General features: G+C 41.3%; 5 protein-coding genes across 5 annotated transcripts in view; 4 read left to right on the top strand and 1 right to left on the bottom strand.

Annotated features, from left to right (window-relative positions):
- The first annotated feature begins 678 nt into the window (after positions 1-678).
- On the top strand, positions 679-5739 carry LOC139106189 (uncharacterized). The gene has a single exon (XM_070662752.1). The coding sequence runs from the start codon at positions 679-681 to the stop codon at positions 5737-5739; it is 5061 nt and encodes a 1686-aa protein (XP_070518853.1).
- Positions 5740-9633: 3894 nt separating this feature from the next.
- Positions 9634-16218, top strand: LOC139106188 (uncharacterized). Its single transcript, XM_070662751.1, has 4 exons — positions 9634-9774; positions 14155-14376; positions 14488-15113; positions 15264-16218. The coding sequence occupies exons 1-4, from the start codon at positions 9634-9636 to the stop codon at positions 16216-16218; spliced, it is 1944 nt and encodes a 647-aa protein (XP_070518852.1).
- Positions 16219-16220: 2 nt separating this feature from the next.
- Positions 16221-17771, top strand: LOC139106187 (uncharacterized). The gene is made up of 2 exons (XM_070662750.1): positions 16221-17354; positions 17418-17771. The coding sequence occupies exons 1-2, from the start codon at positions 16221-16223 to the stop codon at positions 17769-17771; spliced, it is 1488 nt and encodes a 495-aa protein (XP_070518851.1).
- Positions 17772-18569: 798 nt separating this feature from the next.
- Positions 18570-19337, top strand: LOC139106185 (uncharacterized). The gene has a single exon (XM_070662749.1). The coding sequence runs from the start codon at positions 18570-18572 to the stop codon at positions 19335-19337; it is 768 nt and encodes a 255-aa protein (XP_070518850.1).
- Positions 19338-21744: 2407 nt separating this feature from the next.
- Positions 21745-23756, bottom strand: part of LOC139106234 (cytochrome P450 4g15-like) — a 53768-nt gene continuing 51756 nt past the window's right edge. Inside the window, exon 4 of the mRNA XM_070662807.1 lies at positions 21745-22004. Coding sequence (XP_070518908.1) covers positions 21802-22004 — 203 coding nt within the window. The 3' untranslated portion in view covers positions 21745-21801. The remainder of the gene's footprint in view (positions 22005-23756) is intronic.

Below are 23756 nucleotides of genomic sequence, written 5' to 3'. Positions count from 1 at the left end.
CCAGGTCAGGCCAGGCCAGGCCAGGCCAGGCCAGGCCAGGCCAGGCCAGGCCAGGCCAGGCCAGGCCAGGCCAGGCCAGGCCAGGCCAGGCCAGCTCAGGCCAGGCCAGGCCAGGCCAGGCCAGGCCAGGCCAGGCCAGGCCAGGCCAGGCCAGGCCAGGCCAGGCCAGGCCAGGCCAGGCCAGGCCAGGCCAGAGGCCAGGCCAGGCCAGGCCAGGCCAGGCCAGGCCAGGCCAAGGCCAGGTTAGGCCAGGTTGTGTTGGTGGTTAGGCCAGGTTAGGTTAGGTTAGGTTGAGAAGTGTTTTTGGAAACTTAAACATTTATTGGTCCTTCGAGCCGGATAGTGTGAATCAGTGCGAAATTTATACTGTTCAAGTTTGCGACAAGTTCCTTACGATGAGTCAGAATCACGAAACGTTAATTAACAACCAGCAGGAGTTGCACGGCCGTATTGCAAGAGCCGTAGACAATTTGCGTAAGCTGGGAACAGCAAAGATAACCAGCAGTGCGATAGAAATTGAATCAATCAATTGATACCAATTGGGCGAAATTCGAAAAGGCTCATGATCAATTAAGAGAAGAATATTGGGAACAAGTGAAAACCCATGCCTATATTACGAAAGATTATTATGCAATCGTGGAAGAGGTTTATTACAATCAGCGGGCTACTTTGGAAGAAATGATGCTAACATTGACGCCCTCAGCAGGATCATCAAAGACACCGGAAGCTCCGCGCAGTTCGGAGTCTCTTCGAAGCCAACTACCAAGATTGCAATTGCCTACTTTCTCGGGACGCTTTGAGGATTGGCCGAATTTTAAAGATCTCTTTCAGTCAATGGTAGGAGCTGATGGTTCGTTGCAAGAAATACAGAAGTTCCATTACTTAAGAAGCAGTCTCAAGGGGGAAGCGGAACAATTAACGCGAAATATTCCAACGACTGCAGGAAATTACGAGCGAGTGTGGACCATGCTTCAGGAACATTACGAAAATAAGCGTTTGCTTGTGCGCTCTGTGCTTACCTCCTTCTCAAATTTGCCGAAAATGAAAGGAGAAAGTGCATTTGAATTGCGAAAGATTTTTAATGGAATGCTGCAGACCGTTGCTGCTTTAGAGGGAATCCAGAGGCCTGTTGCAGAAAATGATTTATTTGTGCATCGAATAATTGAGCTTTTCGATTCTTACACACGTAAGGAGTGGGAATCGGTTATTGGAAATACCACAGATCCTCCATGCTATGAGGAATTGAGACTGTTTATGGAAAATCGTCTCCGAACTTTGGAAGCAATCCAGCCGACGGGACGTGACTTATCGTCTAAAACTTCATCTGGATCTCGGGCTACGCGAGCACTTGTTTCTAATCCAGCTCCGTTACAAAGCGGAGGTAAGCCGAATACGTGTTTTTTGTGCCACGGACAACATTATATTCTGGGCTGCCCGGAATTTCAAAGAAAAGGCCCTAATGCGCGCAAGGAATTCGCGATTGAGCATCGCTTGTGTTTCAACTGCTTCGGAAATCACCGAATCAATCTGTGTCCTTCTACCAGAAGCTGCTACTATTGTAAAGAACGACATCATTCAACAATCCATGAGGCCTGTTCAACCGGAAGTATGCGAACTGGAATCAATGCCTCCGCCGCAGAGCATCGTACCACCGGACCCAGAGCCATCGAGCATCGAGCCTCAGAGGAGTTCAACGCATCCAGCGGCAGGAACATCAACACCGGGACGGCGCCGCCGAAATACTCGGAAACAACCGAAAAACCAGCCGGAACCAGCAGCGAAGGAGCAGTGGCTCTCCACTTGCGTAATCTCGTAGAGCGAAAACGAGTTTTGCTTGCGACTGCCAGGGTTTTCGTTACGGACAAATTTGGTAAAAAACATACCGTGCGTGCGCTAATTGATCCGGGTTCGGAAGTCTCGCTTGCTTCTGAATCTTTAATGCAAAAATTAAAACTCCCGCGAGTTTCGGATTCAACGCCTATTTTTGGAATTGGCGGAATAATAAATATGCATGCTCGAGGTAAAGTAACATTTAAGATAGAATCCGGAACAAAGACTCCGTTTTCATTGCAAATTACAGCGTTAATTTTGTCTCGACTCACCGCCTCCGGGGTTAGTTTAGAAAATATGTTCAGCGAATGGCAACATTTAAGCGGATTAGAGTTAGCAGATCCAGATTTTCGAGCTTCTTTTAATATTGAATTAATTTTAGGCGCGGAAGTATATGCTATTATCCTGGAAGAAGGAATACGTAAAGGAAATATAAATGCTCCGATTGCAATAAAAACCGCGTTGGGATGGGTACTTTCCGGAACGGCGGGCGGAGAGTCAACCGGCAAGGGCGTATCCGTGCATAAATGCACCACGGGAATAGATTTGTCCGATTTAGTAAAGCAATTTTGGCAGCAGGAGGAAATAAAATTGTCTCTTCCGGCCTTAACTGCAGAAGAAATTGAGTGCGAAAAACATTTTGTAGAAACTCATCGTCGAGATGAGACAGGACGTTATATAATTCAATTGCCGTTTTTGAACAAGGACGCGATTCCAAATTTTAAAAACTCTCGCTCGATAGCTGTTAAAATGCTTCAAGCTCTGGAAAAACGATTAAGCAAGCAACCGCAGATTCGTAAATTATATAATGAATTTATGACAGAATATCAACAACTTGAGCATATGACTAAAGTAACTTCACCCGCGCCGACGGACGAAGTGTGCTGCTATTTGCCACATCACTGCGTAATCAAATCAGTCGAAGAAAAAACTAAGATTCGCGTAGTTTTTAACGGATCCGCCCGGATGGCACAAAATATAAGTTTAAATCAAGTTTTGCTGACGGGTAAAAATTTGCTGCCAGAATTGCCTGCTATAATAACCAATTGGCGCCGCCACCGATTTGCGATAGTAGCGGATATAGAAAAAATGTACAGACAAATTTTGATTGACGACGCGGACAAAAAAATGCAGCGTATTGTCTGGCGTTATGACCCTGCTGAGGATGTAAACGACTATCAGTTAAACACTTTAACTTATGGGCTTGCTTGCGCACCCTTTGTAGCCCTGCGAGTATTGCAACAACTCGCGGAGGATGAAAAGGAAAAATATCCTATAGGCGCTTCCGTGTTGCAATCGGAAACTTATATGGATGATATTCTTACCGGAGCAAGTTCCGTAAACGGAATACGTGCTTTAATAAGGGATCTAGTTGCGATTTGCATGGCGGGCGGCTTCCCTTTAAAGAAATGGGCTACTAGCTCGAAATTAATAGAGGATATAATTCCCAAAACGAAACATCAGAACCAGCCTGTCGTTTGGCAATCCATTGAGGGACACCCAATTTTAGGAATGCAATGGAACCCTAGAACAGATACGTTTGCTTTTCATATCCATATAACTGCAGAAAAAATATACTCGAAAAGAAAGATTCTATCAGAAGTTGCACAACTGTTTGATCCGCTTGGGTGGCTAGCACCGGTTATCATTCGTGCGAAAATTTTTATTCAATCATTGTGGCTAAAAAACTTAGATTGGGATGAGCCTCTGCCGAAAGAGGAGCAAGAATTTTGGTTAAAATTTCAAGCAGAACTCCCTGAACTGCAGAAAATTGCTTTGCCTCGCTGGATAAGTAGTCTTGCCTCAAATTGTAGTATAGAAATCCACGGATTTTCAGATGCTTCCGAAAGAGCCATTGCTGCGGTTGTTTACTTACGAGTAACGTGGACTAGTCCGGACGAATATGACGACTTTCACTTTTCCAAAATTTCGCTCTTGCAATCAAAAACTAAAGTTGCTCCTTTAAAAACTATTTCCTTACCGCGGTTAGAATTAAATGCCGCCGCTCTATTAGTGCGTTTAGTAAACAAAATAAAACTTGCTGCCAAATTTAAAATTAATAGAATTTATTTATGGTCAGACTCTACGGTTACTTTAGCTTGGATTCAGGGTCATTCTTCGCGTTGGACAACATATGTAGCTAATAGAGTAACTGAGATACAAGAAACATTGCCTGATGCCCAGTGGAAACACGTGTCCGGTAACGAAAACCCGGCCGATTGTGCGTCGCGAGGAATTTCTCCATCGGAATTAGCAGGCCACCCGCTGTGGTGGACCGGGCCAGCTTGGTTATCACCATACGATGAATTAAATGCGAGATTATTTCATCAAGAAATTCCTCGAACACATGAGGAGGAACGACCTGCTAGGGTACATATAGTTGAAAATAAAAATCAGGAAAATGAAATGCTATTACAATTTTCTTCGCTAACACGATTATTGCATATTACTGCTTGGTGCCGTCGCTGGCCCATAAGATTACGAGAACATAAAAATCAAAATCAAGATCTCGAATTAAGCGAACTTGAGAGTGCAAAAAATCTTTGGATTAAGCATTCGCAAGATATATTTTTTTCCAAAGAAATTAAAACTATTAAAAATAAACAGACGTTATTGCGACAAAGTGCATTATATAAATTAAATCCGTTTCTTGACAAAAATGAGATACTCCGAGTAGGTGGCCGATTGCAACACTCATCTATTAATTATAATCAAAAGCATCCGATCATTCTCAGCAAGGATTCATATTTTGCGAAATTAATAATTGATAAGTGCCATCGTATGACACTGCACGGCGGGGTGCAGTTAACCTTAGCTACAATAAGACAAAGATATTGGATTTTAGGCGGACGCCAAGTAGTTAAATCATTCATACACAAATGCGCCAAATGTATACGTTGGAAAGGAACAGCCTGTTTTCCGCTTATGGGAAGTTTGCCTCATGCGAGAACTTCTCCTTTACCACCGTTCTTTAATACAGGTCTAGATTACGCTGGGCCAATTATGATGCGAACCTCAAAGGGCAGAGGCCAAAGAGCCTATAAGGGTTTTATTGCTATTTTCGTTTGTTTTTCTACCAGAGCTGTTCACATAGAAGCTGTTTCAGATTATACAACTGAAGCATTTCTAGCGGCTTTTAGGCGATTCACTTCTAGACGCGGATTATGTGCTCATCTGTATAGTGATCGCGGTACAAATTTTATAGGGGCAGATGCGCAGCTTAGAAATTTTATAAAACAGATAACACACGATTCATTGATTAAAAATAATCTAACCAATAAAGGGGTTCTTTGGCATTTCAATCCCCCCAGTGCACCCCACTTTGGGGGTCTCTGGGAAGCCGCGGTAAAATCTGCAAAATTTCATATTCACCGGGTAATCGGTAAAGCAACGCTGACGTATGAAGAATTAGCAACTTTCTTGACGCAGGTAGAAGCATGCTTAAACTCGAGACCCTTGCTTCCTATCACCGATGACCCCGAAGATTTTGAAGCACTTACGCCGGGTCATTTCTTAATAGGGCAACCCCTAAATGCTATACCCGAACCTTCGTTGCAAGAGATACCTGAGAATCGGCTAAAGCGATGGCAACTCATTCAGAAAATGCGAGACCACTTTTGGCAACGATGGTCCAATGAATATATTCCGACACTTAATGTAAGAAATAAGTGGTCTGCTGCGATGAAAAACTTAAAGATTAATACTTTATGTTTAATCCGTGGGGAAGGCACTGCACCTTCGAAATGGCCCCTTGGGCGTATTATTGCTATTCACCCTGGAGCCGACGGACAAGTTCGCGTGGTAACCGTTAAAACTGCAACAACCACTTATACGCGACCCGTAGTTAAAATCGTTCCATTGTTTGCTGATAATGAAATAAATCATGATTCAAATACAATCGAAACATAGACATGCTAGCGTAAGCAAATGTTCGTTCACAGCGAGAACGAGGCGGGCGGAATGTTAAGGAAAAAAGAAAATACCAAAAAATGTAATGCGATGCTTGTGCATTGAAGGGTTTCATGTGTTGGAAACTTTGCTTCTTCTTTTGTTACTATAAGAAATTTATGACTGAATATCCGGTCACGTAGACCGACTGATAAATCTTCGGAGAAATCGGGCCTTCCCGTAACGCTATACGGTCGTCCTTAGGAACAAAGGCAGGGCGAGCAGATATCGCAAGCCTTCTCTCCGTTAGTTAGTTGCCTTCCGAATCTCGATACGAATAGCTCGTGCTGCTAGCAAATAATATAACTGTGCGTTTTATACGTAAACTGCAATTGAAAAGGTTTGCTTCCGCGTCGCAGAACCGGCAAACCATTAATACTGAACGAACTTTCTATATCTTTATTATTCTTGTTTTATTATTATTTTTTTGTATACTTTTATTCAATTAATAAACAGCATTTTCTTTACTATAAAAATTGTGAAGTGTTTTTGGAAACTTAAACATATGTGCTCGTGTATGGTGATAAAAGGAAAAGTAGTCTTTAGAAATAATGTACCAAACTGTACTCTATTAAGTAAAAGACCTGCTTTATCGACGAAGCAGAAAATCGGAATTAGCGTAAAGTGGCCTCTTGTTTCTAGGCAACAGAGAAATTAAGTAAACGATTGAATTTAATAACGAAAGTTCACTAATTATTCAAAACGGTATGTATTTATGTTATTAAAAAGTAAAAACGCGTAATTTAGTAAAAATTAATTGCAGTTCTCTGTCTGTGAATATTAACTTATGTCTGAAATGTGTAACGAATTGATTATAATCTTGATAATGCTGTTTTCAATTATATAGAAATATAATTTTGTTTTTAAAAATAACTTGGCAATTACTTGACTTTGTAAAAAAATTTTGTTTTTTTCCTTTTAAATAAACAAATATCCATATAAATTAGTAATTTTCCCAGAAGACAAGACTCAATTAATTATGTTGCATTTCAGCGGTGCACGAGGTCCGTCCTCCGGGATCGTTGCTCGGCGATGGGTGTTTTTTTAAATAAAGAATACTTTTATCTTATAAAAGTCGTGGTATCTTTTATTTTCTCCTCTTGTCGCGTGTAGAGTACTTCTTGTTGCGTAGAGTTACGAATCTATAGCTCGTAACTAACTGTTACTCACAAGTAACTGTAAGTCAGTTGACTTGCACAAGCTTCGGAGCTCGTGCATTTTATATTATTTACTTATGTCTTGTCAGCGAAATTGCAGAAGGAAGTGGCTGAGTGCCCTACTGCCTTCTGCTGATAATGCGCGTTGTCGTAAATGCTGACGAGACTGTACAGACTCAGCAGATTCCAACAGTTTGGTAATCTGCTGAGCTTTCGTAAAAATTTGCGCACGCGGTGTGTCAATCACCTGCGTTGACGCGTCGGGTTACAACAATTATTATCGAGATTGTTCCTTCACATTGGATTGTATGGAATAAAGTTAAAGAATGTCTGGAATATTATTATATGTCAAAATTAATGTTAAATAAGAAAAGAAAAGAAATGCAATCTTTGGTAAAACAAGGAGCACCACCAGATATAGAATGACCAAAATACAAAGTTGAAATAAGAGGTAGAACAAAATCTTATAAAGATGCTATAATAATTGGATTAGAAAAATTGAAAACCAAACAATATGTAGGGAAAACGAATTTATTCGAACGCGAAGATGTATACCTCTTGTTTTATTTTCGTCGGGTCGACAACCCGCGCGATCGGTACAGTTTGACGGTTGATCGCCTTTGTTTGCGGCCCGATATAAATACAGGCGTCCTCGGAAAAAGACAGCCAGTAGTCGTCTAAATATTGTTAAGAATACGAGTCTAAGTTTTCTGTAATACACCAGTGCGTTTTTTCTGAAATAAATTAGGCAGTAACTTTCGCTAAAATATCCCGCAATTTAATTAATTTAATTCTGTAACCAACATTCTACAAATATGCATATTTTACACACGACAAAATTAAATGTCACAAAATGATGCAAGAAAATAAGTTTTATGAATCAGAAAAGTTTTCATCACCAAGTTTGACTTCTAATAAAGTATCAACAGATTCAGTGTCTTTATCAAGCTCATTAAATTTAAACAGATCTCCAGAATGTTCACCGAGAAGAAATAAAAATAGTGGCGATATTTCTAAATGTTGTAATTCTATATACATTTAATCAGACCGCTTAATTCTAGAGTATTTTGTTCAATTCTTTGCGCACGCATCTCCAGCCTTGTTTGTCTTTTGTTTCTTTATACGCGTGTCTGATTCTCTCTATTGTAACCTTCTATCACGCACGTGTCGCTATCCATACGAAGTATATTGCTACGCCCTGTGTACGGAGCGGCGTGAAGCTGCCGGCTCGCTCGGAGATTTCGGTCCCCGTTGCCAGGGAATGAAGATTGTTTAAACTTTATCGATTGACAGTTCTCCTGTGACTTTAAGCGACGAGGACGTCACTTTGTATTTCTTGGTTATTAAACCGTTTCGTTCTTTTCAAAACGTCTCTTTTCTTTCGAGGTACGCGAGTACCGCGGGTACTAGATTAAACGTTACGCGAGTGCGGAGCGTGAACGCGGAGACGTCCGCTGCTGATCGTTCTCTGGCGTAGCAATATAATAAAGATATTGCATTCATAAATTAACAAGCAAAGTGAGTTGCAATAATTATAATTTTCAGCCTTATAAACAATACTAAAATGTCACATGTAATTGGCTTACCCAAGAAAAAATTTAAAAACACCATTACATTACAATCGACAGGAGGGAGGGGAAGTAGAGAGAAGTAAGGAGGGAGATGAAAAAAGAAGATAGAAAGAGAGGAGTTTGAAAAGGTGATAAAAAAGTTGAAAAAAGGAAAGGCAGCAGGGAGTGACAATATTGAAAATGAGATATGGAGAGAAGGAGGAGAAGAGGTAAAAGAAGAGCTATGGGAAATATGCAAAAAGGTGTGGAAAGGAGAAGGGTTTCCAGAAGAATGGAGGGAAGGGATAGTGGTGCCAGTCATAAAGAAAGGAAAAGGAGAAAAAGTGGAAGAATATAGAGGGGTGACACTGACACAAACAGAGTATAAAGTGTATGCTTCGGTTTTGAAGGGAAGGATAAGAGAAGAAGTGGAAGAGAAAAGAATAGTTCCACAGAGTCAGGCAGGATTTAGAAGATACATGGGGACGTTGGATCAAATTTATGTTTTAAACCATCTGATAAATAGAAGAATAGAGGGAAAGGAGGGGAAGCTAGTAATAGCTTTCATTGATATAAAGAACTGCCTTTATATCAATGAAAGCTATTACTAGCTTCCCCTCCTTTTCCTCTATTCTTCTATTACAGCCTTCGATTTTGTGAACAGAGAAAAATTGGTGAAAGCAATAAGAAATAGAAGGATAAGGAGAGGTTAGTAAAAGATGCGAAAAGATACTGGAAGAAACGAGTAGCAAAGTTAGAATAAAGAAAGAAGAAGGAAAAAAATTCTGGACGGTGAGAGGGAAGAGACAGGGATGTCCGCTGAGTCCGAGCTTGTTCACGATCCTGCTGGCAGACTTGGATGAAGAATTGGAAAAGGGTGGATGAGGTGGAACTAAAATAAGGGGCAGGAGGGTGTACTCGCTGGCGTACGCGGATGACATCGCACTGATTGTAGAAACGGAAGCAGGAATGAAGGAAATGTTGAAGACACTAGAAAAATACGTGGAAAAAAGGGATTGGAGGTAAATGTGGACAAGACAAAGGTGATGAGGTGTCGAAAAGGGGGAGGGAGATGGAAAAGGGTAAAGTGGGTATGGAAGGGTAAAGAAATAGAGGAGGTTAAAAGGTTTAATTATTTGGGATATGTGATGACAAGAAATGAAGATCAGAAAGAACACGTGAAGGAAAGAGTAAAGAAAGCAGCAAGGGTGATGGGACAAATATGGAATATTGGCAAAAAGAAATTTGGAAAAGATTGGGGCAGAAGATTATGGCTGTTTGACAGGCTTGTATAAACAATAATGAGCTATGAGGTGGAGATATGGGGGTGAAAGGAATGGGAAGAGATTGAAATGGTGCATGAGAGGTATTTGAGATGGATAATGGGAGTAAGTAGAAGTGTGCCGGAGTATATAATGAGAGAGGAATTCCAGAGGGAAAAGTTGTCTGGGAAAGCGGGAATGAGGGCTTGAAAGTACGAGAAAAGATTGGAAGAAAGAAAAGGGGAGATTTTAGCAAGAGAATGCTGGGAAGAAATAAAGGAGAGAGCGAGAAAAAGAAAAACGAGTGGGAAATGGGAAAAATAAAGGAAGGAATTTTTTGAAAGATTAGGGTGGACGCTGAAGAGGATAGAAGAAAGAAGAGAAGAAGAGGAACTGAGAGGTGAGGAGATAGTGGTGAAAGATAAAGAATTGCAAAGAAAAGAGAGATGGGAAAAAATAAGAATGGGGAAATTTAATAAGTATTATGGAAAAATAAAAGAGGAAGGAGTACCAGAATATTTAAAGAAGGGATGGAAGGAGAAGAAATAGCAAAGGGTGACGAAGTTTAGAGTGGGGGATGATATGAGAAGAAATAGATACTAAGAGGGAATAGATTGTAACGGTGCACCCGGCGATGCACCGTTCCGGCCACAACAACGCCGGCCGCCGGACACAACACCGTCCGGCAACCGGGCGCGGTGCGCCCCAAACTTTATAATTTTATACACGCCGGAATAGCACGGCAACGCGTAGCCGTTCCGCGGCTAAGTTCATCCGCGGACTTAGCCGAGCGTTTCCGAGCGCCGCTGAACCGCGCTGTCGACGTCGAGGCCCGTCGTTTCCGAGCGCGCCGCATCCCGGGGCCTCGGCGCCACGCGTCGGGACACGTCACGTACCTCGCTGAGCCCTGGCAACCCTGCGCCGTCACTTTTTATGTATAAAAAGTCGACGCCAGGACTCAGCGGGACCGTCCTGATCCGTTCGCTCTCGAGCAAACAGCCGATCCTAGAGCACGAAACCACGGAGTGAAGCGATCTTCGTCTCGGCCAGGAGCTCCTAGCGCTCACGATCCTCTCGTTCCGAACTCTAACGTACGCACGACTAGCTCGTGGGGTGGAGCGCACTCCGCCTTCTTCGAGGACTCTCGATCCTACGTCTGCGGCACGGAAAGGCTCGAAACGCATTAAGATCCCGTCGCACCGTCGTGATCCACGGGGTGGAACGATCTCCGCCTCGGCCAAGAACTCTTGGCTAACGACACCGGTCAAGGTGCATCCTGCCCAAACGCATCACGTCATCCGCGATCCACCGACGCATAGCGATTTCATCCCGCGCCCTAGATCGAACCGTATTTCACCGCGATCAATAGTACGGCGGGCCCCGCCCGTCGTTCCGCGCCCGCGTCCCGCGTACCGCCGGTCCTTCCGACAGGACCGATCGCGGGATCTACGATCCGCGCCGAAAACCGCACCTACTGTTTCGCGCCCGCGTCCCGCGTACCGCCGGTCCTTCCGCCAGGACCGATCGCGGGATCTACGATCCGCGCCGAAAACCGCGCCCACGGTTCCGCGCCACCCACCGCGCCTCACGGGGGGCACCCGCGACCATCCGCGACTTTACGTCTCGCGCACGCGTTACATCGATCGAGATCTAAAGGGCCGACGCGCCCACCGACGAACTATATTCGCGCCGTACATTCATTACATTCTTTCTGTTATATATATGTATGTGGACGTTGACGGTGTCCAGCCGGCGCTACAAGTCGCGCAGAATAAGGGGGTCACAATTTAAGACAGAAAGGCAGACACTTGACAAATTCACAAATAATAATCAAATATATTTAAATAAGTAAAAAAATAAAAAGCAATGATAAACACAATAAAAAGTAAAATACAAATAATAAAGAGAAGTAATCCTCTCATTTGAGGAAATAAAAGCGGGTCGGTATAGACTGCGTTACACTTATCTGTATTCCGCAGCGGCGGAAGAATGCTGTCAGCAGCAGACGCAAGGAACTCGCAGTTCGCAGCTTGCGGTTCGCAATTCGTGATTTGTAGTTCACAGTTCGTGATTCGCAAAAGGCCTGGCCAGGCTTGAGCACGCAGAGTAATTCGCACGTATGCACTCGATGCACAAATTGGAACGCGGTTGAAAGAATAAAGTATAAAGTATAAAATATAAAGTGTCGTGGAAGACGACAGCTCAGCGATGTGCTCGCTCTGAAACTCGGAGGGACTCTGAGGGCTCGACTGACGCAACGAGCCTACAGAGCTATTGTTCAAAGAAAGTCGGGAGAGTCCCGGAAGATTAGCCGGGGAAGTCCCGAGACAAAGTCCGTCCATGGAGTGAGTAATATTAAAAGAAAGGCCGCGGGATTAAAATTTGCTTCCTCTTCCGGACGGCCGGTAAAGTATGAGGTGGCGTCATCCGACGTGTGACGTCGGAGGGATCCGCCACATGTATATATATCGGCGCCGCTTGACCAAGCGGACGTCGTTGTTAATTAATAAATAGCCTTTTCGTTTACAAACTCCGTCTCGGTGCATTCACGACCTCACACACTCGAATCCTGCGTCCCGACGAGCGTCCCGGGCTCGCTGGCCCGACATTCGAGACCCGCCGCGAAAGCAGGTCGTTTCAAGATAAAAAAGTGTAGGATGTGTTTGGATAAGGAAGAAACGTGGAAACATGTTTGGGAGGAGTGTGTAAACTGGGGGGACGGGAGGAGTTGGGAGGAGGCAGTTGAAGATGTATTGGGAGGGGAGGGAAATGGGGAGGAGTGGTTGAGAATACTGGAAAGGGTAAGGGAAGGGATAGGAGAGAATGGAAGAATGAATGAGGTAGACTATGAAGATTTAAAAGCGTCGGAAGCGGGGGTCCATGAGAATGAATGAGAAGTAGAGTAAGAGAATGATTTTTGGCGGTATGAGTGTAAGAACGTATGGGTATCTCTCTCTCTCTGCTAAGCGGTGTTTAAAGAAAGTAAGAAAAGCGAAAAGTAGGAAGTAAGTTATTGCAGGGAAGGACAAGAAAGAAGAGGAATTAAAAGAAGATGGAAGATTGATAAGAAAGAATAAGGTAGAAATAAGAAAGCGTTTAGGAGATAAGCCATGGTTTTTTCTTTTTTTTGTATTTGCAGGATAAAAGAAGTAAGAGAAGATTGTAAAAGAAGACAGAAGAGTGTAAAGTTGATAAAAGAAAAAGAAGAGAAGAAAAAAATAGGGATAAGAAAATGTTATAAGGCGAGGATGTAATAGATGGAATGGATAAGAAGCGTAAAATGATAGAAGAAAATAGTGGTGATAAAGGTAGTCAGTAGTGAGGGGAAGGTAGAGAAGGAAGGAAGAAAAAAAGGATATGTAAAGTAAAAATAGTTGGTGGTAGTAAATGTAAGGAAGAAATGTTATATGTGAAAGAGATGTTAAAGAAATGTTATTAGTATGGTTAAGTTAGTAGAGATTAAAGATTGTAAGGAGACGAAAGTCTGAATGTACCTCGAAAAGAGAATAAAACATTTTCTAAGTAAGATTAAAAGTTAACGTTGCAAAAATTAAATAAAAAAAATTATTCTTTAATTTTATGTTTTATTAGTTATCTTCCTGATGTTAATTAAGAAAAGTTTTATTATTTGTATAAAGTTTGATTATTATTAAGAAAAGTATTATTTACAAATAATTACGAAATAATTTTATTTTTATTTGGAAGATACATGTTTGAAGATATATGAAGATATAGTTTATCATAAAATTTTTCTGTTTTTATAAAACATATATTTTTAAAATTATATAAAATAAAAATAATATAAATAAATACAAAAAGTCATATAAGCAATAATTAAACATTTTTATATATGTTGAAAAAGAACATAAAACTGTGTATAATATTTCTGGCGCCTTAGCGACGCGCCGTTAATATGAGATCTTCGGCGTAGGATTTCGCTAACAAAAAAATCGTTTAAAACTTTATTGCGTGCCCTATCATTGAGCCTGGCGATAGCAAACGCATATGAAAATTGAGCTGTCTGGTTCCCCGAGCGTCGGGAACCCCCGAAGATAACATTTAGAACAAAGGATCTCGCTGCAGATCCAAGCGACTTTTCCGACCCAGCGTCAGTCTCGCTACGCTAGTTCGACGACTAATATCGCGAATCAGCTTAGATTCTTATTGTGTAATAAAGCAAGAATAAATCGCATCTCCAAGATAAGAACAAATTAATCAGTTCTCTTTTTTATAATCTATCCAAAAAAAACTTCCCAGCACTCACGCTCAGTAACATTTTTGGTCCTTCGAGCCGGATTGCTACGAATCAGTGCAAAATTCGTGACGATTGTGTTTTTTTGTTTCTAAGAGCGAAAGTGCGGGTGAAGTAAAATGTCCGAAGTGCATGAATCACTAATTCGAGCTTAGCTCGAATTATTCGGAAGAATTTCTCGTGCTGTCGAGAATCTCCAAGAAACTGGAGCTGCAAATATAACAACCGGAACAGTTGAGACTCGCCTTCAATTATTAGACAACAACTGGAACAAGTTTGAGACTACGCATGATCAACTGTGCTCCACGCATTGGAAGGCGATTGCTGAGCATGACTATATTAAAAATAATACGTATAGTTTAGCGGAGGAAGCTTACGTATCTCAGCGTGCTGCTTTTCGAGACTATCTGTAAAAGGAGAAAACCTCTGCCGCTGAAAAGAAAGTAGCTGTGCAGGCTGCTTCAAGAAGACATTTACCGCGCATTCAGTTGCCGTCGTTTACGGGAAAGTTTGAAGAGTGGCCCGCCTTCAAGGATCTATTTCAATCGATTATTTCCAAAGATGCAATTCTTGGTGACGTGGAGAGATTGCATTATCTCAAGGGATGCCTGAAGGGGGAGGCTGAGCAAATGGTGCGAAATATACCGCTAACATCAGAAAATTACGAACGCGTGTGGAATTTACTCGAAGAACATTTCGCAAATAAGAGACTTATGGTGCGTGCGTGTTTCGCTTCATTTACGGCCATTCCGAAAATGAAAACGGAATCGGTTTCCGAGTTACGAAAATTGTTCCACGCTATGCTGCAAATCGTGGGAACACTAAAAGGAATAAATCGACCAATAACCGACAGCGATTTATTTGTGCACATTGTAACGGAGATGTTAGATTCCCTCTCCAGGCGTGAGTGGGAAACATCAATTAGTGGTTCCAGCAATCCACCAACCTACGAGGAATTAAAAATCTTCCTCGAAGGTCGCGTACGCACATTAGAAGCCCTCCATCCAGCAACGGGTGACCAAGAGCGATTATCTCTTAAGCCGGCTCAGGCAGCACGGGGTTCGCGTTTATATGTGGCGAGCGCGCCTACCATCGCCGAAAGAAAGCTTCAAAGGTGTGTGCTATGTAATGGATCTCATTACAATCTAATCTGCCCTGAATTTTAAAAGAAAGGGCCAAATGCACGAAAAGATTTTGCTTCTGCTCGTCAATTGTGCTATAATTGTTTCGGACAACATCGCATCTCCTACTGTCCTTCTACAAGATCCTGTGCCGTGTGTCGAGAACGTCATCACAGCTCCATCCATGAAGCCTGTGCCAGACCAAACGCAGACGATCAACAAGCCGCCATCTCAACCAAACCGGCTACGTCAATCACGCCGACGACATCGCTCACCAAGTCTACCAGCGCGGTCTCATCAGCCCAACCCTCAACGGCGAACGTTCTCCATTTGCGCAATCAATTAAGTTTGCATGTTACGATATTATTAGCAACCGCTCGTGTTTATGTAAAAAACAAATATGGCCAGGAAATTCTTGTTCGCACGCTAATTGACCCCGGTTTCGAAGTCTCTATAATATCAGAATCTTTGACTCAAAAGTTAAATTTGCCGCGTCGTCATGCTACAACGGCCATTTACGGAATCGGTGGTAGTAAATCCGGTCAGGCTCACGGCAGCCTGAATCTTGAGTTAAAATCCTGTACTCAGACTCCTTATAAATTAAAAGTAATGGCATTAGTACTGCCACGCGTCGCATTAAACGTTCAACGTACCATTACTTTGCAAAATACATGGCCACACTTGCAGGGGTTAGAATTAGCTGACCCTGAATTTCAAGTTTCAGATCCTATCGAAGTCATTCTCGGTGCCGCGGTGCATGCATTAATCATAGAAAACGGTTTAAGAATGGGCGATGCAAACTCGCCCATTGCCTTAAAAACAGCCTTGGGCTGGGTTCTTTCAGGCATAGCTACTGGTAACGCAACAGATTCCCTGGCCGTAGTTCACCATTGTAAGATAGATAATGATTTGTCTCAGCTAGTTTCACAATTTTGGCGACAGGAAGAAGCAATTAAGAGACCGCTCCCTTTAACTGCTGACGACGAAAAATGCGAAAAATATTATGGCAAACTTTCACGCGCGATGAAAATGGTCGATATGTCGTCAGATTGCCGTTTAAAAACAATGAACGCAATTTTATTGGATCTAAAAAATTAGCCATGCGTATGCTTGAACGTATGGAACAAAAATTTGAACGTTACCCCGAGCTGCGGGCGGTCTATATTACATTTATGGCCGAATACATTGACCTTGGCCACATGACTCTTGTTCCTCCGGCGGATCTTTCAAATGAAAAAGTTTGCTACCTGCCGCATCACGGCGTCTTCAAATCAGTGGGTAATAACTCGGCTATCCGAGTTGTTTTCAATGCATCTGCTCAATTACCGTCGGGAGATTCTTTAAACGAAAAATTATTAAGCGGACCTAATTTGTTAGCTTCATTATCAGATATTCTGTTAAATTGGCGTCGCCATTGTTTAGCTTTAACTGCTGATATAGAAAAAATGTACAGGCAGATTTTAGTAAATTCACAAGACAGAGATTATCAAAGAATTTTATGGCGCAGTTTCCCATCCGATCCCATCAAAGAATACCAACTCAATACTGTAACGTATGGAATAACTTCTGCCCCTTTCCTGGCGATTCGCACTCTGCAACAACTAGCATCAAATGAAAAAATTCAATATCCTACGGGAGCTGAAATATTATTAAAGGAAACGTATATGAATGACATTCTAACCGGCGCAGATACCGTTTTAGATGCAAAAGAAAAACTATCGCAGTTAATTGAAATTTGCACGGCGGGCGGTTTCACGCTAAAAAAATGGGCAACAAGTTCAGTGGAACTTTCTAAATTGCTACCATCGGCAACGGAGCAAAGAGAAGTATTGAAATGGCATCCCGCTGTGGGCCATACAATCTTGGGCCTGCAATGGTTCCCTGTAACCGATTCTTTTTGCTTCAAGGTTCAGTTAGCTAATAATGCAACCTTTACCAAGCGTCAAATACTTTCGGAAACCGCACGTTTATTTGACCCATTAGGATGGCTAGTTCCTATAGTAATTCGAGCGAAGACATTACTTCAATCATTTTGGTTAAAAAAATTGGATTGGGATCAACCATTGCCCGCAGAGGATCAAGACATCTGGAAAACATTTCGGAATAAACTTCCGGAAATTGAAAAAATTTCCATCCCGCTATGGATAAATACTCCGGCGATCAACTACAAGGTAGACCTCCACGGTTTCTCTGATGCTTCGCAGAAAGCATATGCTGCTGTGGTTTATGCTCGTGTAAGTTTTATTGTTAAGGAGGAAATAGTTTCCGAAACATCATTACTCCAAGCTAAAACATAGGTAGCACCCTTGAAGACTATATCATTGCCTCGATTGGAATTAAGTGCCGCAACTCTACTAGTACGTCTCGTTCAAAGAATAAAAGAAAATGCTAAATTTATAATTGATGAAATACATCTATGGACGGATTCTACCGTCACATTGGCCTGGATTCAAGGCCATCCCACAAGGTGGACAACATTTGTGGCCAACAGGGTCACGGAAATTCAGGAGACGCTGCCTGAAGCACAATGGTATCATGTCAATGGAGAAGAAAATCCGGCGGACTGCGCGTCAAGGGGACAAACTTCTGTCAATTTTGATAATTTCACTTTATGGTGGAAAGACCCGGCGTGGCTTCAATCAACTGATTAATTGATAACAAAAACAATAAATCAACAGGCTCAAGAAACAGAAGAAGAATCCCGCCCTGCAAAGGTTTATATGGCAACTCAATCGTTAACGGAAAATGCTATTCTGTTACGATTCTCAAATCTGCATCGATTACTACGTGTTTGCGCCCTGTGCTTAAGATGGACACCCACTAGAAAGGGCCTTCGAGGAAAATCCTTATCTCATAAAGAATTGACAGAGACGCGCGATTTCTGGATAAGGACAACGCAAGCATTATGGTTTCCTGAGGAAATTGAATTACTTAAAGAAAAAAAATCGCTTCCCTCCAAAAGTCCTTTATTAAAATTTGTTCCGTTCCTGGATAAAAATAAACTGTTACGAGTCGGCGGGCGGCTATAATTTGCATTAATAAAGTATGACGCACAAAAACCTATAATTTTACCGCGAAATGCCCACTTTACTAAACTAATTGTTAATACTTGTCACCTTAGAACCTTGCACGGCGGGGTGCAAGTAACTTTAGCTACGTTGCGACAACGGTACTGGATCCTAGGAGGGCAAGGGTTGGTTAAAAGCCATATATATAAATGCATAACTTGCATCCGATGGCGAGGTCAAACGCCTCATCCCATAATGAGCCCGTTACCGAGTGCTCGGATCACTACGACTCGGCCGTTTCAGAATACAGGAATAGATTATGCCGGTCCTATTTTAATAAGAGTCTCAAAAGGGCGAAGGCAAAAAGCCTTTAAAATTTTTTTAGCTATATTTGTATGTTTTGTCACGCGAGCAATTCATTTGGAAGCTGTAACCGACTACATGACGGAGGCTTTCTTGGCAGCCTTCAAAAGATTCATATCCCGCAGAGGACTTTGTGAAAATGTTTACACTGACTGCGGTACTAATTTTGTTGGTGCTGATTCCCGGCTTCGAAATTTTATGCGTCAATTAACTAAAAACAGTAATTTTATAAATAAAATGGCCAGCGATGGCATTCAATGGCATTTAAATCCCCCATCTGCACCTCACTTCGGTGGAATTTGGGAGGCAGCAGTAAAATCAACTAAATATCATCTCCGTCGTGTAATTGGAGAATCAAAATTAACTTATGAGGAACTTGCAACTTTCCTCATTCAAATAGAGACTTGCCTCAATTCAAGGCCGCTTACTGCCTTGTCAAATGATCCTCAAGACTTGGAGGCGCTGACCCCCGGTCATTTCTTAGTCGGAGCTCCGCTTAACGCATTGCCGGAGCCTTCGCATTTGTTAACGGCAGAAAATAAATTGACACGCTGGCAGCTTGTACAAAAAATGAGAGATTATTTTTGGTCAAGATGGTCTTCAGAATATTTACCGTTATTAAATATAAGAAAAAAATGGGCCAAATCTGCGGAAAATTTAAGTGTGGGAATGCTTTGCATTATTCGAGGCGAGAATACTGCTCCCACTCATTGGCCTCTTGCTCGGATTATTGCAACGCATCCGAGTAAAGACGGTAATGTTAAAATTGTGACAGTACGCACTGCAACTACTACTTTAGTACGCCCGGTAGTAAAGATTATTCCGTTTAATTTAATCGCTGAATAATGACCTTCTTTTATATAATCTTTGTAACAACATTTAGTGTATATTTAGACTGTAAGGTTATAAGTATAATTTCGTTGGCATCAACGAGGCGGGCGGAAAATGTTGAAAAAAAACATAAAACTGTGTATAATATTTCTGGCGCCTTAGCGACGCGCCGTTAATATGAGATCTTCGGCGTAGGATCTCGCTAAAAGAAATCGTTTAAAACTTTATTGCGTGCCCTATCATTGGGCCTGGCAACAGCAAACGCATATGAAAATTGAGCTGTCTGGTTCTCCGAGCGTCGGGAACCACCGAAGATAACATTTAGAACAAAGGATCTCGCTACAGATCCAAGCGACTTTTCCGACCCAGCGTCAGTCTCGCTACGCTAGTTCGACGACTAACATCGCGAATCAGCTTAGATTCTTATTGTGTAATAAAGCAAGAATAAATCGCATCTCCAAGATAAGAACAAATTAATCAGTTCTCTTTTTTATAATCTATCCAAAAAAAACTTCCCAGCACTCACGCTCTCGTGTTCACAGTAACAATATAATTTGCTGAGAAAATGCATAACTTTTGCAAGAAGTTCACGCTTACCCTACTCGGGCCTGATCTCTACCCTGATGAAGTCTTAGTCAGGTAAACCTGATAAGTTTTTGATCAGGTAGCTGCGTGACGCTGAGATAAGGTCATCATCAGTTTAACATTATCATGTACCGATGTTCAGATTGGGTTTGCCATGTGTTTTTCCGATATAAACCAAACGAAATTTCTACTCGGGAATGTAAAACATGTTTTTAAAATATAAATTAATGTAATGCGATAGTTTTTTAAACAAATTTTTAAAAACTGCTGATTTTAGAAATTGTCAGGATGGGCAGATTCTTTAATAGGAGTATATGTTAACGGAGATATGTATATAAAGTTAAATTAATTGAGAGAATGGATGGAGGAGAGGGAGAAAGAGAGTATTGATAGGAGATGACTTTAATGCGGGGACAAAAAGGGAAGCGGGAAGAATGAAAAGAGAAGAAGAGAAAGAAAGAAAATCAAGAGATGTTAAGTTAAATAGCGAGAGAAAAAAGTTATGTAAGTCTAGAGGGATGGCCAGAGAAATGAAGAGAAGAAAATGAGTGAAGAATGAAAGAAAAAAAAAGAGTAAAACAAAAAGAACGGTGGAAGTGGAGGTTCAATAAGATGAATGTGAAGCATATAAGAGTGAAAGATGAATAGCAGAATGTGTCTTTCTCGCTCTCGTACGTGATTGTATTAGTAGTTATTGTTGCACTGTGGCCGGTGCACGGGGTTTGTCTTTCGATGCCGTCGGGAGCGCATAGATTAAGGAGAATAATTGTAATAGTTCGAAATATATATACAGATGTATCATTTAATGTGTTACACCGAAATAGGTCTTGGTGAGATAAAATAGTCTTATTTTTGCAAAATTCTCAATGGTTATTGAGAAAGAAATTATTTTGTCTAGCGCAAGAGTAAGAAGGAAGCCATGCGTGAGGTGAGCGCGACAAGCGACGGCACCACTTTAGCTACCCGCCTGCGCGCTCAGGCGAGTAGCTAAAAATGGTGCCGTCGCTTGTCGCGCTTACTCACGCGTGGCTTTCTTGTCGCTCTTGCGCTAGACAAATTAATTTTTTTCTCAATAACCATTAAGAATTTTGCAAAATGGTATTAGACTTTTTTATTTTTCTCACCAAGACCCACTATTCCTACTCGGTGTAACACATTAAATAATAAACCCTGTATATATCACTTTTATTTTATACACCTTATTCTTTTCCGCTACTTATTCGCGTTTCACTTCGCTGTGTAGTCGCGGGGCCTCGTCTCAGCGAGGTGTCTTATTTTCATCGGCACGCGACAGATCTCACGTTACGCACGTGAGGTGATTAGCAACTGCCCGTCGCTGCCGGTCCGCGGGTATTTAACTCTGGCGCTTTGTCGATGTCAGCAGATTGCATTTTCGTAACTTGGTTACTGGGTAATGCAATCTGCTGTTCTCGGTACTAAGATCTCGCAACCCTTTATTCTCGTGATCCGTATTTAATCGGTCTTTTCAATTAAGAGGGTTGCTGATGTAGGTTTCTTTTAATTATGTTGCGAGATCTTATTCCGTGTTATTTACTTACTTAATTCTTACTTAATTCTATTGTTGTAACGGGTTTCGGGTTACAACATTATTTTAGTAAATGGATTAGGACGTATGTTATGTTTTTTGTAGTGTGTAGTTAAATGTTAGTAGTATGTTTTCGTCGTGTTGTAATCAGTAATAAGTTGATAATTAGTCTAAATTAAATAATTTTAAAACAAAGACTGTAAATTGAGCGAAAGTCCGCGGTGCACCCCACAAGGGAAATAAACACCTCACAAACATTTGTACCACATTATGAATTTTGTAAATAAAAAAAATATTTTATCTTAAATTTTAAAAATATCTTATGTTAATTAACCAAGATACATGAAATTATATAATCTTACCACATGCTATTTTCCAAGTACAATTATTTATATATTTATAAAGATCTATTTCATTTTTGTTTAGACCGCTTTTTTCTAATTTCTGAGCAAACTTTACAGCATGTTCAAAGGATATGTTAAAAAATTTTTTTATCATATGTAAACTAAATGTCCGCTCAGACATTTTCCGCATTTGACTCCAAATGGATGCTGAAATAAATACAGAAAGTTAACAAACCATAATGACTTTACCTTAGCAGTCGTAGAATTTTTATAGCTAAACAGGTAGATATTATACAAGAAAAAAAATTGTAAAAATATAATAATAATAACCAAGTATAGGCGCACGAGAAGCGCCGTCAAAAATTGTTTTCTACAAAAGTAATGACATAAAAAAACTGAGTCATTACAAGGCTGCTGTGCGCCGATATAAGGAAGAAATAAAAAAAATAATGCAGACATATTGTTAAAATATATGCGTTTTTATAGTTAATTATAAATTTATCTTTAAATAAGGTCTAATCAATATACTAATAAACAGTTCCTCGTAGACAGAAAACGGTACGTGACTTTACTTTAAATCGATAAGAAAGGGAATAAGAGATTTTAAAAGAAAAATAACTTTTAAGATTGAAATTGCGCCGTGGATCCGAACCATTAGAAAAACAAGGGCGCAAAGTCCTACAATTACTTGAATACGATGCACGGACGAAAGCAATAAAATTCAAGCAGGAAATGTAAGGTGCCAATAACAAAAAAGGTCTCCTAACTATTTTTTCAATTTGTTAATAAAATTCTGGAAGATTGGAAGGACTGAAGTCATGTGGGCGGAGCTTCTTATAAACACTTGCTCTCAAAGCAATAAATATCGGGAACTCCTCATCAAAATTTAGAAACTAAAGACGAAAAACTTAGAAATTTAAGAATCTGAGACGGAAGTGACCAATAATTGTGAAGACGGAAAAGTGGAGGACCAAGCTTAGCAAATAAGAATTCTAATTTTCTGAAAATTGAAAACTCAGCGATAGTCCTCCCCTTTTCCGAACTTATAAAACCGTGTGTTTCAGCGGAGCTCTCTCTCGTTGTCTTCAGAACGTAAACCAAGTAATTATCGCTGTTAAAATTGTGAGTGTGATTGACAAAGCCGTCACGAAGAGCGAAGAGTTTGAAAATCTCGAAGGTTCAAGGAGAAGTTCAAGATCAGCAAGTAGTAAGTCTCAGCATCCATTATTACTAATATTTGTTTGATTCCACTAAAGAATATGTCCATTAATTTCAAATTAAACTCCGAGAAAGTGAAAGGGTACCGTGCGTGTGTAAGTATCTCGAGATTTCGTTGAAGTCCTCTGGACTTTCCGGTGAATTGATTTGCGTGGTAAACCTCCTCAAGTAAAGGTTGCGATATGCCGCTAAAACTTTAGTGACTATCGTTAGCTTGAAATTTGAGTGAGGTGCCACGCGTTCTCTGTACTGTAAAGGTTTTCAAATGGGCAGATTGAGAGTCTTGAGTGAAAGTATGCGACAAGTTGCCCTCGAACATTTCTCTTTTAAATTATTAATTTATTTTACTTAAATCTGTGGGATTTCGAGAGGAATTGAGGCAGCGCGAGACCGATATTCGAATAACTTAAAAAAAAGGAAATAAAACTATGTAAACGTACATACGGAAGAAATGTTCAATACTTTAATAGATTCCTTGCATTTACAAATCGTCACTTTCAGCGAGTATACGGCGAGGTTTATACGTGACTTTCTCGAGACAGACTGCCTGTACGATTTATTCGCGCGTACTCGCCTCGCTTTTCCGGGCCTTTCCGAGCCTTACGCGATCGCGCCCGAAATCGGCAGGGCCGTTACAACCGTTGGTCCCACACTCGGCCATGCTGACAATGGCATCGCCCTCGATACCATCCACGTCGTTGACTTCTCTTTCCTCCGGCAGATCGACATCCGAGTCCCATG

The sequence above is a fragment of the Cardiocondyla obscurior genome, linkage group LG10, assembly GCF_019399895.1.
Source record: "Cardiocondyla obscurior isolate alpha-2009 linkage group LG10, Cobs3.1, whole genome shotgun sequence".
Lineage (NCBI taxonomy): Eukaryota > Metazoa > Arthropoda > Insecta > Hymenoptera > Formicidae > Cardiocondyla > Cardiocondyla obscurior.
The sequence above is the reverse complement of the archived record's forward strand: the minus strand, read 5'-3'. Positions and strand labels throughout refer to the sequence as shown.